The 16,365-nt window shown below is 35.6% G+C and overlaps 1 protein-coding gene across 2 annotated transcripts in view; it reads right to left on the reverse strand.

Moving 5' to 3' along the window:
• The window catches only part of Sur (Sulfonylurea receptor), a 224,983-nt gene that overhangs the window by 71,351 nt on the left and 137,267 nt on the right, over positions 1 to 16,365 (reverse strand). For both annotated transcript variants that reach the window (XM_081771021.1, XM_081771020.1), the window contains exons 3-5: positions 7,964 to 8,173; positions 3,449 to 3,601; positions 852 to 1,106 (exon numbers count right to left, since the gene is read on the reverse strand). In XM_081771021.1, the coding sequence (XP_081627147.1) occupies positions 852 to 1,106; positions 3,449 to 3,601; positions 7,964 to 8,173 (618 nt within the window). The remainder of the gene's footprint in view (positions 1 to 851; positions 1,107 to 3,448; positions 3,602 to 7,963; positions 8,174 to 16,365) is intronic.

A 16,365-nucleotide genomic window follows, 5' to 3' on the forward strand; every position in this document is an offset into this window, starting at 1 on the left:
CCATAATGTTGCATGTGCGGTAATATGAAAGCAACAGAGATGATAGCATAGTCTTGAAATCTTTAATAAAGGAATTTTCATGCATTTAGACTTGATTTTCCGTAAATTTTTCTTTTGTGGGTTATGGGTCTCATGCACGGAGCCACAGAAATATATTTCTTTAGTTGCAATATAGACTTTTACCTGTTTCATTTATGAATATACCCACATATATATCTTAGGAGGATAATCTAGATAAAATGATACACAAAACGTATTACGTTCTCTTGAAGTCATTCCGCTGAAATATCATAAATACTCTTACATTTTTCTGCACTATTTAGAAAAAAAAATACTTTCAAGTACTTAAAAAAAATCCAAAATATAAAAGGACAGATTGAACCAAACCGTACGCTACCTTGCAATATATGTGGTTTGAAGAACGTGGATAGCATAAATAAATTTAACGTCACATTTGAGAACAAATAATCAATCTAGGTTATCACATATCTGTGAATACATTGCTATATGAACTATAGGCATGGTAAAGATTAAATTTTCAAGTTTTGGGCATTATCTTATGAAAATCAGCAAAACTATTTAATATCATACTATTTTAGTGGCAGGATGAATAAAATTTTCGGATTTTAAAGATGGTAGTAAAAAAGATAGCCAAATGTCATTTTCTAACACATTTTCCTAGAAGTAATACATAAAAAAGGTAGCACAGTTAAATACTGTGCACAAAACATATGAGCAAACCTACATTATATTTCTTCCTTACAAAAAAAATATTCAAAAGTTAGATTATATGGTTCATATATATATAATAAGAAGTGAACACAACAAAAGAAAGTTTTGGGAGACTATACCTTAAGAGGAATTGCCCATACATAATGACCAATCCAGAAAAAAGTCATAACATTGAAGGCATCATCTGACATAAGGTTGGTGATTGTCCCTATGTCTGTTCCACCCTGGCTCTTCTGATGAGTATCAATGGATTTTCTTGGAGCAGCATGCTTTGTCAGATCAGAAGACTTTCTTCTATAATGGGCATCCAGTGAATCTGAATCTTCTTTGATATTCCAAACGGATAGATGAAGAGCCTTGTTATATATTAATGCCTGAAAATAAAATGGGTTATTTTTAAAATTCAGAAACAATGTCATACACTTTTCAAATAAGCAACATTAACACTTCAATAAATCTTCGTTAAACGTATTCTTCAATTCTACTCGAGTACTAAATATTCCTAAAAAATTTTTTTTAAAAATCTGGGTATTCTTCTCTGGTTCTCATATTCTTAACCTACCCATTATTTCTTGAGGTACATTCACAATTGTACTAAGTAATGATTTCGTAAAGGAATCTCGTGGAAATGCGCCCTTATGGGTCAGAGTAGAACAAAGAGTACCGGTACTTGAATACGTCTATCATTTCATATATTTGGAAAGTATTTTGACGAAAGACGCGTACTGCACCAAAGAGATCAGGTCGAGAATTGCCATAACCAAAGAAGCATTCAACAAGAAAAGGTCACTTTTAACTAGCAGCCTTAATATTGGACTAAGGAAAAAATTGGTCAAGTGCTATACTGTATATGGAGTATTGCATTGTATGGTTCAGAGACTTGGACTACGGAAGTTACAGAAGAAATATTTAGAGAGCTTCGAAATGTGGTGTTGGAGAAAGATGGAGAAGATAAAATTGACAGAAATAGCAACAAACGAAGATGTTATAAAACGGATAGGAGAGAAGAGGACGCTTCTAGCCACCATCCTTCGTACAAAGGCTGGATTGGATACATCTTGAGAAGAAATTGCCTTGTTCATACCGCCATAGAAGGAAAGATGGAAGGAAAGTGAGGAATTGGAAGAAGAACACAAATGATCGATGATTTGTTAAATAGAAGAAAATATTGGAAGTTACAAGAGGAGGCTGAAAGTCGAGAAATATGGAAGAAACATTTTCAGGCCCAAAGTGAAAACTGAAAATTGAGAAGAAAAGAAAAAGAAAAATACTCATTAGTCTCAGGACTTGCCAAAAGGCAGAATACTTAATAATTTACCTAGGCTTAGTACTCAAAAACTATGAAAATAAAAATGCAAAAGAAAAGGAAAACCGGAGATGGTGTTACTGACTCAATTATCTAGCAATTTGACCAATTCAGCTCAACTTGTGAAAAATGTTCGCACTTTGGTTTTCATCTTCGTGGTCTAAATTTCTCATACTTGGACATCTCTACTATATACGAATAAACTAGAATAGAGCGACGACACATTCTATTCGTTGCCATGGAAATTACTAGTTTTTATATCTGTGCAGGACACTTTTAAAGTTTAACAGAAAGAAAGAATTTTAAAAATATGACTGAAATTCTTCTATGTTAGGAAGAGTACGTCCTGAAGTTTACATGGTTCAGTTACAAGTGTACTACATGTGACCCTTTCCTAACACAACAAGTGTCAATGCGTCCACACCAACAGTCGCAGCAGCTGTTGTGCATTTTATAATCAGTTTTCTCAAACTTCTTCTTCCAATCTCAGATGAACTGCCTTACAGGTAGTTACTTACTATACCGTTCTAAAATAACAGAATTTACTCATGAAAACAAACAAAAAGCAAAAGTTGTACATTAAAAGACTTTCTCTGTCATCCAATAGTATATGTTTTCTAATAACACAGTTTTCGATTTGTAAGCGCTTAATATTTATAAGCGCTAACTATATGCCACACATTGAAAATGCTAAAATAAAATGACAATAATAAGGTGTTATACTCCGGATTGTAAAAGTTGCAGGACAAGGATAAGATTTAAAGTTTCCAACAGATTAAAAATAAATAAATAAATCGTAAATAGTCCAAAAAGGGAAAAGAAGTTTTTTTTATATATGCTATAGACCAAAATATCACACGCTCTGTTGTAATCAGTATCTCTATCGTCACTGTAATTCATAAGAATACTATACCAGACTTCACGTGTCTCTCGTACACCAAGATTTTTTTGGAACTTCTTTGAAATTTCCGTTACGAAGTCCTGGTGATGTGCACAATTATCGATAATATAAAATTCACTGCTTATGTAATACGAACATTCGCTACTATATACGTACAGTCGTATATTGAAAAATATTTCAAAACTTAATATACTCGAAATGACTTTGCAACTTAATATTACCACACTGATGCAAAAGAAACAGGTTCAATTTCCGTCTGTGAAGCCCACGTGGTTCGGATTCAATGTTAATCTGTAAGACCATTTATCAAATAGCTTAATAGACTCTTAACCTCTACACCGTGTGCGTGGGTTTTCTCGGGGTTCTCCCGTTTCCTCCCACTTTCTTCATTCCACCATTTCATTCATTACTCACTATCACCGTCTCCTTTAGCCTAACCGGCATAACCGTGGGACGTAAAACTCAAAATTTCATTTCATTTTTCTTAACCTCTACATACACAAACTTACCTGAAGAGCTCCTTTCAGTCGAATTCCTTCGACATTGACCAAGTGGGTAGAACTCTGCGAGAAGGTGCCTTGGGCAAGGGCAGAGAGAAACACAATAATTCCCATAATGTATCCATTTGTAAAGTATTCCTCTACTGTAGGGTAGTATATTTGCTGTAGGTAGAAAGAAATGCATGCAATATATATATCTCAACACCTCGCATGCAATACAATAAAACCAATGAACGTGATCATATCATTAACTTGGATGTTTGACCAATTTCTTTAAATATCTATGCACCTATGTAAATGAAAGATGCATTTCAATAAGTTGAGCCTTGTTCATAGAATATAGAAAGGAAAACTTATACTATGATAAAATTAAATTCTAAAATTTAGAGTTGTAAAGATGAAAAGTTGATAAACCATCCTTACAGAAATATTGGGAAAAAAATACTGAATATTAATATTTTTATATGTCAGAGAAATATATATAAAATTTACAACTATTTAATTCTTATATCAGTCCGGAATTTCAAGGACTAGAACAATAAGTAACATATACTGAATCAGGAATCACCTCCCAAACGTTGTCGATGTTGTTTTGAAACACTCTATATATATGATGGTGATTCCTGACACCAAAATAAGACAAAAAGTATAGACCAACCTGGGTGCACCAGTGCTTCCTTTCGGAGTTATATTCTGCCGAAAACATGAAAAAAGGAACTTTAAAGGTCCAGAGCTCCAAAACTATGCGACCTACCGTAGTCGGGTCAAAACTTCGCTTAGGAACTAATATGTGCTCTATCCAAAAATACATGTTTCAGCATCCTAAGGTATTCACGCAGTAATTTTCATAGAGCAAGTTTGGCTACGGGCATATAATTTGAAGTACTCTCCAACTACCTCTATATAAGTTGTTACGTAAGTACCACAGGATTCCGAAACTTGGATATTTGGATAGGGCACATACTAGATTCCGAAACTTGGATATTTGGATAGGGCACATACTAGTTCCTAAGTGTAGTCTTGACCCGACTACAGTAGGTCCCATAGTTTTGGAGCTATGGACCTTTAAAATTCATTTTTTTCATGTTTTCGGCAGCCTATATCTCCGAAAGGAAGCATTTGTGCACCCGGTTGGTCTAAACTTATCTTGGTGTCAGGAATCATCTTCCAAACGTTGTCGGTGTTGTTTTGAAACATTCTCTCTCTCTCTCTTTCTCTCTAGATAGATAGATAGATAGATATAGAGGGTAAGCCTGAAAGATGTGCAGAAACTCCGGGAGGTGATTCGTAACATAAAAGAAGACAAACAATCCTCTTACATGTTATCGAATTCTGTATCGTGTACGAGTGACAAGAGTGCCAACTTGGAATCGAAACTCGAGTCCTGACAATTGGAACGCAACAGAAAGATGTGCACATAATTCTGGAGGTGATTCGTAATATCAAAAGAAGGCAAAATGTCCTCTTTCATACTGTCGAGTTCCGCGTCGTGTACATTGTGCACATCTTTCTATTCCGTTCAAATTGTCAGGATTGGAGTTTCGATTCTAAGTTGTCACCCCTGTTACTCTTATACGACGCGGAATGCTACAATATGCAACAGGACTTTTTGTCTTCTTTTGATATCTGGAATCGCCTCCCGGAGTTTGTGAACATCTTTCAGGTTCACGCTATATATATCGGGTGTTCTAAAAATGGCGCCCACGGACCACAGAGCACTATTCTACAGGCTAAAATAAAGCGAAAGAGTTATATGATGGTTTGCCCTCCGGGGCCTCCTTCAGCTACTATGGGGAATCAAAATTTCACAATGCGGCAACGTCCCAGATTAACTTGGAACCATTAGCATCACTGTAAAATACAGCAAGCAGTTAAATCGATTGCTACACTAATAAGAGATGCTGGTATCAATGTATATCGACTTTAGCTGCCTGCTGGAAATGATCGATAAAACTATTTGATCGATTAGTAGATCTACTCTATGGTTCTTTATTTGTGACATTGCCATATAGTGCAAGTTATGTCTCCAGACAAGGATCCGATAGATATAGAAGTATATACACATTTTGCTTTATTATGACTTGTAGAATAGTGCTCTGTAGTTCGTGAGCGCCATTTTTAGAACACCAGATATATATATATATATATATATATATATATATATATATATATATATATATATATATATATATATATATATACAGGGTGGGCCATTTTAATTAATCCACGGAAATATCTGAAAAATGATAAAACATAGAACAAATGTTTCAAGTACACGTTATATATTGCTAAGGGGGAAAACCAATTCCGCCAAAAGTACCCTTCCCCGCCCCACCTAAATGGGGGTAACGGGGGGTAACTTTGAAATGTCAAATGGGAACATAGGTCGAGTAATACCTCGTTCGAAAGGTCTTGGAAAACTAAGTAACGCTGTACCAAAAGATGTTCTATATTGTGCACCAGTTTCAAAATGGCCGCCATGATATGGTTCGGAAACTCCAGTACCCGTAGTATGAAAACCATGGAAGGTAAATGAATGGAACAAAATTGAAATACGTAAATATCTTAGGGCATATCGAATGATGTAATCCCTGTGATCCTAGTGGCCTCCCTGAAGGGGTCTTGTGGGCTAACTTCAAAATTTCAATGTCTGACCGGACAACGGTTCGGGCGTACGCTTGACCTACCCAATGCTGTTTGGAAGGCAGACTTCATGCATAAAGAATTGGTGCACTAAGTTAACGCGGATGGCCACAGTTACATTTTGATTAACTATTAGCATTCATGTCATATTGTGAGCTTGAGGGACGAAACGGTGTGTACGTATATCCCCGAAATGCTTTCTGAATAACCAGCACCATTGCATAAAAGTTTCTCTTTTTTTAGTCACTACAGCGTCATCCTTACAAACAAATGTTTCAACCACACCATACCTATTTGTAAGGTTAGCCTTAATTTACGAATTAAAGTAGAGTTCTCGTTTGAACTTTCACTTTACTTTTCACCCCACTCACATACAGAGCGCAGGGAGAGATTATTTTGCAGGACTTTGATTTCCCTCTATACATTATGGCAATTTTACTCTAATATTTTTATCTCTGTTGTATTATTCTCGAGCCTTGGAACGCCTCCGTGGTTTTCCTATTTAATTTTCGTTATTTTCATTTATGTCTAACCGTATTCATACTATGGGCACTAGACGTTTTCTTAGACACAGTCACCATGTCTTTGCGATCATTTTGAAAACGATGTCTCGTGTCGAAAATTTTCTTACAGAAGCTGTTTGATATTAATTTGTCTATGTAACGTGATGTTACTCGCTTCAAGCTGCTATTTGAAATTTTCAAGTTGGCCCCGGATACCTTTCAGTTGGCCCTTGGAGTCACCCCGACAACACCTCTCGATGTGCCTTACGTCAGTTAGCTACTCCAGTTTTTCTTTTGTTGATTTATCTCCAATCGCTTTCATACTACGGGTACTAAACCTTTTCTCTGACACGGATACTATGTTTCGGCGGCCTTTTGAGAACATTGCCATTTCACATCAATCGTTTTCTCCTGCAATATGTTAGATTTTGCAAGATTTATCGAACGAGGTACCACTCGACTCATGTTACTATTTGAAATTTTGAAGTTAGCCCCCAAGACCCCTTTAGGGAGGCCACTGGGATCACAGGGACCACACCGTTCGATATACCCTATGATATTTACGTATTTCAATTTTGTTCCATTCATTTACCTTCCATGGTTTTCACACTACGGGTACTGGAGTTTCCGAACCATATTATGGCGGCATTTTGAAACCGGTGCACAATATGGAACATCTTTTGGTACAGCGTTACTTAGTTTTCCAAGACCTTTCGAACGAGGTATTACTCGACCTATGTTCCCATTTGACATTTCAAAGTTACCCCCCGTTACCCCCATTTAGGTGGGGCGGGGAAGGGTACTTTTGGCGGAATTGGTTTTCCCCCTTAGCAATATATAACGTGTACTTGAAACATTTATTCTATGTTTTATCATTTTTCAGATATTTCCGTGGATTAATTAAAATGGCCCACCCTGTATATATATATATATATATATATATATATATATATATATATATATATATATATATATATATATATATATATATATATATATATATATATATATATATATATAATCAAAGATAAAATAAAATCAATATAAACAAACCATTTTTACTAACACATTAAAAGAAGTTAAACTAGTACAGACAGCAAGTTAGGTTGCATGAACATTAATAGAAGGATATTTTGTAATTACATTTAATTGTCAATTTATAATTTTCGAAGTTTACCTAAAAATTTTAGTGTTGTATTGTGTGAATATGGTACACTAGTATTCCAGTACAGGAGGTGGCCAATAAAATGCAAATAAATCAAACAAGTAACATTGTTGAATATACTGAATCCATTTATCAAGGATGATATTCTAAAAATAGATTAAAGTTATATATAAAAAATATATATATATATATACTATTCATAAAACTACTTACATGTAAATCAGTCGAATTTTTGGGTTTCTTTTCTTGGTTATCCTGTAGTTGATTGACGTAATCTATAATAACAGAAATCCCTAAAGGACCAACAAAGCCGACGAAATCCCCCAACAACTTGAATACTCCACCCAGGGTGAAGAGAGGCCAACAAGTTCGAAAATAACATTTCCACAATGAAATAGGCTTTCCCTTTCTTACTGCATTTTTCTGGAAAGAAAATTTTAAGATAAATTATATAATCAGATTCGTGATACAACACAATGAACATATCTATTAAAAATATAAAACTGCTCGCTTCAAGTAGAAATATAATTAAACTAATTGCTGACATTTTTTTATAGATAGCATCCTAGTATCAGAGCATGTAGAAAGAAACTTGACTAAATACATCGATAAAGACAGCAGGACTCTTAACTGTCGAAATTATGAGCATAAAGTTTAAAATTTGAACGTGAGGTGAACAGTTTTATACATATAGATAGATTGTAGTCACATATCTACAAGAACAAGGTGCTGCATATTTTGATATTAAATTATATTATCGTAACTACCTAACGTTATGCCTTAGAAAACCCACAGAAACATACCGCCTTAGATCTATCTCGTTGAATCCATTCCAATAATGGCTACCTGCAGTGGTGCTATTCAGCCGGTTCGCGCCGGTTCGCTAGAACCGGTTGTTAAAATATTTCAAGTTCGCAGAACCGTTTGTAACACCCAGACATAACAGTAAATTTTAGCCAGTTATAGCCAGGAACAAGTAAATTTTAGAGTTCACTATTAAACATATGATCTCTCAGAACAAGAATGAGAACTGGAATCACATGAGTGTAGTGGTGAGGGTTATTTATATTTGAAACTCATATTATCAACAATTATCAACAGCTTCAATGTGAGCTGAAGTAAACCACTGACGTGAGCCACCGAGACCCCCCCCTTTTTTTTTAACCTTTATTGAAATCTGAAATGCTGCTCGCCAAGTTTTTCTGGATAGAAAGCATGGCTACCGCATATATTCCGCTTTCTTTTCTTTAGGGTACAGAAATACCTCTCTCCTCCGACAATATGCATTTTGTTAGCATTTCTTTGTGTGAATATAAGGGACAGAGTCAATTTTCAGTACCCACGTATTTTTATCTGCTGTTCTACTATAAAGAAGTATGAAATCTAAAATTTTTTCCTTCGAAAATTAAAAAAATAATATTAGTTTAAGATTCCAGCAATTTAGGCTAAAGAAGACAGATGAGTATTGAAAGTGAATGATTTGAGATTAATTTTTTATGCTCTCCGCCGAAAATCGAACACGGGATCATGTGCATGAAAGATACAGAGCTAGGAATTAGACCAGTGGTAAGACATTTTCTGCTTCAAGAGTCGATCCTCCGCTCCCCCCCCCCCCAGAATAGGATATTTTTTATTTTAAAAATAAAACCTATAACAAGAATTTTCACCTTTGTATTATAAATGTAAAATACTGTAAAACCGATTGACTTCGAACGACCGCCCTCCCCAAACATTCCGCCTGGATCCGCCCCTGCTACCACCAGACGCATATTTATTCTTTGCGAGTTTCTGTTTTGTGAATAACTTCTTTCTCCCAAGCATCTATATCTCACTCACTCTATCAATTGAGTCAAGCGCTGCCAAGCGGAGGAATTCGTAACTATTACAGAAGCTGACTATATACCAATGTACCAATAAATTCACATTAGAGACAGCGCCGTAACTTATATTTTTTTTTTCTGGGGGGCAAGCATTAATATGTGTATTTGGGCCTCCTAGAAAAAGTTGTTTTTCTCATTCTTGGCTCCCCCTCTTTCTAACTTTTTCTTACTATTTATGCCCCCCGGAGCCTGTCGACCCTCCCTCACGGCAAGGTCTGCGGGGCCGTTACTTACGCCCTTGGGCCCATTCCATACATGACAAATTAATTAAGGGGACAACATTGACAAATCCCAAAGCCATACGAATAAATGTTATTTCTAGGGCCCCTAATAATAGACGTTTCTTACTGAAGTGGGCACAAGGCTCACTTTTGTTTTATTTACCTTTTGTGCGCTGCTTTATGTAATGTAGTGAAACTGTTTAATGCTTCATTTATAATTTCATGTTCGTATTGTATATGGATTAAGAAAATTTCGTCTCCAAATGGGCCCCTTCGAACGGCGGGGAACCTCCCTGGGGGGAAGTTGTCCCTCCCCTGCCCCATACAAGTTACGGTTCTGATTATAGAAGAAGTAAACTCTTTCGGAATTTACGCAACTTGCAAATACCAAACCCTACTAGTGCTAAAATTGATGAGTTAGTTCCACTGTTACAACTGCTATAAGGGGAAAGTAGGGGAAGGACTGCTAAGATTCGCTGGCCAGGTTTTGTGTCAAAACACAGCGCCAAGCTACAGTGAACGGAGAATACCAGTGGCAAAAAAAGGTGCAACTGGAAGGGAGCAATAGGGGAGGATAGCAGCGACGCAGGAATAAATCCATTTTCTCATAAGAGGTAGGAGCTCGCTGCCATCCTCGTATGTTCAATGTTACTGCTTCCAGTGGCAACGCTCACTGCAACTGGAAATGTAAATCACTCTCTTTCTTTCAGATTTTTTATTGATTTTTTAAGAAATGCATCAATACTGTTTTGAGCTGAAGAGAAAAGGTTATTTTTTACTGATACACTACCTTAATACCTAAAAATATCTTTAGTATTAAAAAAAAATATCCGGTTGCACAACCATGCAACATATAGTACCAGCCGTCTCTGCTATCTATGTTTCTTGTTTCTATACTGAAGGTACGAGGAGCTTTGTAGAAGGTACGATACATTTCGATGTATTTCTCTCCTTTACACCTTTACATTTTACATCTAATCGTGGTTTGCGTTTCTTTACCTTAGATATTCCATACTTTCTTCCATTGATTTTTTTTTTTTTTTTTTTTTTTTTGTATATTCACAGAGGCTTTGCAAAGCTTTTTTCCATGCCTCGCTTTAGTTTCATTCATCAGCTAGTTCATGCAGAAATTTAGTTATTGCGAAGAAATCCTGTTATTGTTTCTGGACATTCGGTTTCTTCAGTCAGTCTTGCAGTGGTTATAACTGCACGTTCTTCTTTATTACCAAATTTCTTTGATATATCTTTACATTCATAAGCTTATGAACTTAATTGTAATCTGTCCCCTAGCCATCTCCAAGCTGGTCTAGTGTCTAACGCGCGTGTATGTCATCCTCAGTTCGATTCCCGGTGTAATAGCATTAAAATCTGAACGCATTACAGTGGTTAGGTTCACGTCTCATACAATCTCGGTGCTAAAAAGAAATGCAAAATTTTAACCAAAAAAATCTATCTCCTATATAGGTGCACATCCACGAGGGGATCCACTGTGTCCGGGCCTCTCCCCAATAATACTTCGTATCTCGACATACATTTGTACATTTTCTTAACAAAATTAAATTTCTTTAGCAGAGAAATCATTAATGAAACATAAAGATTTGATCCGCTTCATCTATACTTTTTTTTTTAAAGGAGGGTGTGGTTGTTCAGTGGTAGACAGCTTACCTTTGGTTCGGGGAGTCCCTGCTTCGATCCCCGACCAACTAAGTTTGTGCTGGACAACATCGTGTCCGTGGGTTTTCTTGGGATACTTCCGTTTTCTCCCATATTATCATTCCACCGATTCTCCCATCATCATTCACTTGCCTTAATCATCTGTCTTCCTTGGCCTAAAAGGCATAAACGTGGGACGTTGAACTGAAACATTTCATTTATTTCTTGTATAAACAATCTACTTCTATCGTTTTCTTTTGAAAATATAGATGGTAGTACTTATAATTACTTATCGTCTTTTCGGATAAAGATAACATTGGTTCAATACTACATACACAAGGGCGCCCATCAGGGGGGAAAGGTGGGGCGCTTGCCCCCTCTAAGAGGAAATTGTACTTGGGAATATTGAAAACACAATAGAATTTTTACATTAGTTACAGCAAAATTTGAAACTATATTTGAAACGTCGCTTATACTTGCCCCCCCTTGGAAACCACAACATGGGCGCCCTTGTACATACAAGTAGTATCTCGTACTATTGGAGCTACTCAAAATTTGAACCCTTCTCAACAAAAATTTCTGGGAGCGTATATACATCTATGATGTCCTATAACTTAATGAGTGTTACAAAAAGTAGTCATCACAATGGGACATTATGTTTCTTACACATTTACATACAATTACCTTTATCCAATATAATCCTGTATTGTTATTATTCCTCGAAGCTTTCGAAATGTGGGCGTGGAGAAGAATGGGGACAATTAGTTAATCGAGCGAAAAATAATGAGAGTGTTAGAAATGGTGGGCGAAAAAAGAACAATTTTAGATTTATTAAGAAGAGGAAGAAAACTCGTTAGGACATTAGCTAAGAAGGAACTGTGCCATGATTGACGTGCTAGAGCGTATGGGGGCAGGAAAACGAGGGAGGGGCGAAGGAGTCTCATTGATGGACGATATCAAAACAGAAAAATCGTATATGAAAGCGAAGAGGTTAGTAGAAGACTGTAGATCAAGGAAGCTTCTCATTGCGGCAAGTGACCTTCCAATAATGGCAGAATACCTACACTGAAAATAACAAAGTCCAAATTTAAGGAGAACACGCGGATAATATGCTTTCTGTTAAAAACACCATGACCAGATGGTTGTGTCAATCGAAATACTGGGTGAAACACCCTTATTTCCTGTGGCGACATATATACATCAATAAGTGAGAGCGGTGCATACTGTTTTCACAGGAGTAATTGGTGCTCTCACTTACTGACGTACGTCGCCATAGGGAATAAAGGTGTTTCACCCAGTATTACGATTGACCCCACAATCTTGTCATGGTGTTTCTAACGGAAAGCATATTATCCTCGTTTTCTCCTTAAATCTGCATTTTTTTTTTTTTTTTTTTTTTTTTTAGTGCATGATGCTGCTGCTGATGATAAAGATTGTTATTAGTAAGTTAAAATCAGTTTGAACCAAGAGATAGTTGTGATAAAATAATAAAATCCACAAAGTAATTTTTGTAGAAAAGATGGAAGAAAGAGGTACTAAAAGCATGCACGTCTATATTCGCCATTTTGAATTATTGCGCGTAAATGACATATTTATATTTTGTCTATCAAGAAGTTCCTATAGGCCTACCAAACGTATATGCCTTTATGCTGGAAAGAAAAACGTGATAATAAAATTTTCCCTTCTTCCCTCTTCGTAGTAGAGTTTGCGAACAATTGAAATTGTAAAAAAAGTGTATGTCTCAAGTAATGGACTATCATATCACTATGCCGAAAATAGTCCAATCTACAAAGGAGTTTTTGAATAATGATTCCATTTTCAAAAAGTGGGCACAGTGATTCAGTGGTTAGGAGCGAGGGTGCGTGGGGTCCCTGGCTCAATCCCTGGCCATGTAATTTTATAGTGGACAACAACGTATCCGTGCGTTTCCTTGTGGTACTACAGTTTCCTCCCATATCTCATTCCACCAATTCTTCCATCATCATTCACTTATCTTTATTATCCGTCTCCCTTAACTTAAAGGGAATAATCGTGGAATGTTAAACTGAAAGATTTCATTTCATTTTTCCATTTTCAAAAAAAAATCATTTTTATATAATTGACTGTATTTTATTGTATATAAAAAAATGAGGAAACTAAAATAGTCAAACGTCAGGTTACGACTTCTTGTATCAAATAAAAGAAGAAGAAAAACTTGAATGAGCATGAGTTGAGAAACGCATGATTTCAAAGTTATAAGCTGCACGACACTGCAAACCACGCTTAATGAATTTTAGAAGGATATGCTGAATAACTGCTGGCAATATTTGTATTAGGCTATACAATACCCCTTTATCTTCTAAAATTCGTTGCAGACACTACACAATCATCGCTATTCTTGAAAACTCGTGGACGAATATATTTGTTTGCATGGGCTCACCCAAAGGGAGTGGGGGGAGCTTTCTCATATTATGAAAAAATAATATTTACGATATTAAGATAGACCCTATGTATACATAATCACAGGTATCCTGAAATGATATGAACTTAGTTGTTTGAATTACCTCTTGATGAAACTTTACGTACGCCATTGCTGGTTTGTTCATAATTTCTTGAAGCGTTTTAAATATTTCCCACATTTCTCCAGCTAGAGTGCTTCAAGAAATTTGTATTTTTAATTTAAGTAGCTTGTACCGTACATAATCGTGGAAGGAAGCGTATTTTGGCCTATGTTCCTTACAATTTCTCTTTCAATTGGTAGGGAACTCGAGCGTCTCTGACGGGGGGACGAGGGGTACGCGTCCCCCCAATATTTTGAAGTCTAAAATATTCAATATTTTATTCTAATTTAATTTGTTTACTAACGACAGAATATCATATAAATAATAATAATTATATTTATTTGGAATATAATATTCAGGCTGTGAAACGATTGAATCGAGTTCTTGATATACCTTAGGGGGTCCGTGAAGGTAAGCAGAAAGGTAACAAATGGAATCGAAGTTAATAAACAGGTTGGGCTAGGTAGTACCATTTAAATAATTTTCTTTGATGTTCCCCCAAAATTTTACATGTCAGAGACGCCAGTGGTAGGGAATCGCTTCCCGAAGTTTGTTATTTTGGATACGTAAGAAAAAACAATTAAGAAATTCGGTTTACGAATGGTCATGTGAAAAGACATCATAGTTACTCTTCCTAAACATGATCATTTGCAATAGCTCATTCACAGTGGCGTATTTACAGGGTGGCTATCGGGCTCAAACTCCCCACCCCCCGAAATAACTTTGTTATATGCACAATTTCATCAAAAATTGTCGGCACCCAAAAGGAAAAATATGTGCTTATTCACGTGTTGTGCATAGCCCACTCCGAAACAAAATCCTAAATACGCCACTGCTAATTCATATACAGTAGATTAACTTACTTCTGGAAAACAAAACTTATTTCTAGAGCAACCCACATTATGCTTTATTTTTTCTTTAATTATTCTTTATTTTTTCCAAATTATGCTTTATCGTTAATTTCAATCATTGTTTTACATTAATCATGTATAATATTTACTATACATTAAATATTCTAAATATCAGGGGCGGATCCAGGACGGACTTCAGGGGGGCGATGGGTTGTAATACTGCTACTTAGAGCTACTTTTAAGAGCTCCAAACTCTGGGATGGGTTTTATTTATATGTAAAGTACGAAAGTTTCCTCTTCTGGGCGGCGATAGCCCCCCTGGGACCGCCCTTGGTAAATACTGTATATTGATCTATCTATTAATATTTTATGCAACCAATTTCTTTCATATTTAATGAACTTTCTACTTAATGCACTGTAAAGAGATATGCTTTACTCGAGTTTTTTCTACCACTTGTTTGCGCCTCAGAGGTGCATATATACAGAAAGGCAAAGTAAAAGATGCAACCAAAAAGTACAGAAAGTGCTCAAGTTCAAGAGGTATACGTAAAAATATAGTGTGGAGTTCTTGTTTACTTTTCATTGTTGACAGAAAGTTTTCTTCTTCTTTTCCCTTTTTCTTTTCTCCAGATCAAAGGATTACACCGAAAAATTTACAGAAATAAAAATAAGCTTTTCATTGTTGCATTGTTATGTTCTCAGTGATTTTGCATTGTAAATATTGCTTTTAAAAATATTAATACAGTATGTTAAACTTGCAGTTAAACAGAATTTTCCAAGAATTGTGCTATATATTTTAAATTATGCTTTATGCTTTATTTTCTAGAATTATGCTTTATTATGCTTTTAAAATTAGTTACTTCTGGACCCTTAGACAATTATAATCATGTTCAAGGAACCAACCATACGTGTAAATTGCTCTTATGCTTTTTATGCTTTTGGGTTGCCCTACTTATTACCATATTTATCTATCGTTTTAATATTTAACCATTTTAAATTTCGTAAAGATCAGATAAGTAGACTACTACGTCATTATCCTAATGACCAGTGTTAATGCATGAACTTGACTACAATTCTATTATCTGATAAACCTGTTTAATTGCTGCAGATACCAATATGTCAATAAAGAATTCCGCGCTCGAACATCCTACATTATTTCCTACACAGTTCGCACAATTTGAAACAGCAATCAAGTCGTATCGCTGACAAGAAGTACACTTAAATTAAGCCATAATCACATTGTATCATATGAAAGATAAATAGCGCGTATAATTACTGAATTGTACAGCAGAACAATTCATAAAATTGAAAGAACACACATTAAAATTACACCATTAATTATGTATTGTACACTACTGTGAATGACAGTTTTTTTTTTTTTTTTTTTTTTTTTTTTTTTTTTTTAGGTGCTCACTCACAATTATCAGATACGCTCGCATTTATTCCTTTATTCCTATTGGTTTTCAAAGA

Source organism: Thermobia domestica, chromosome 9 (genome assembly GCF_964235325.1).
Source record: "Thermobia domestica chromosome 9, izTheDome1.hap1.1, whole genome shotgun sequence".
NCBI classification, from domain to species: domain Eukaryota; kingdom Metazoa; phylum Arthropoda; class Insecta; order Zygentoma; family Lepismatidae; genus Thermobia; species Thermobia domestica.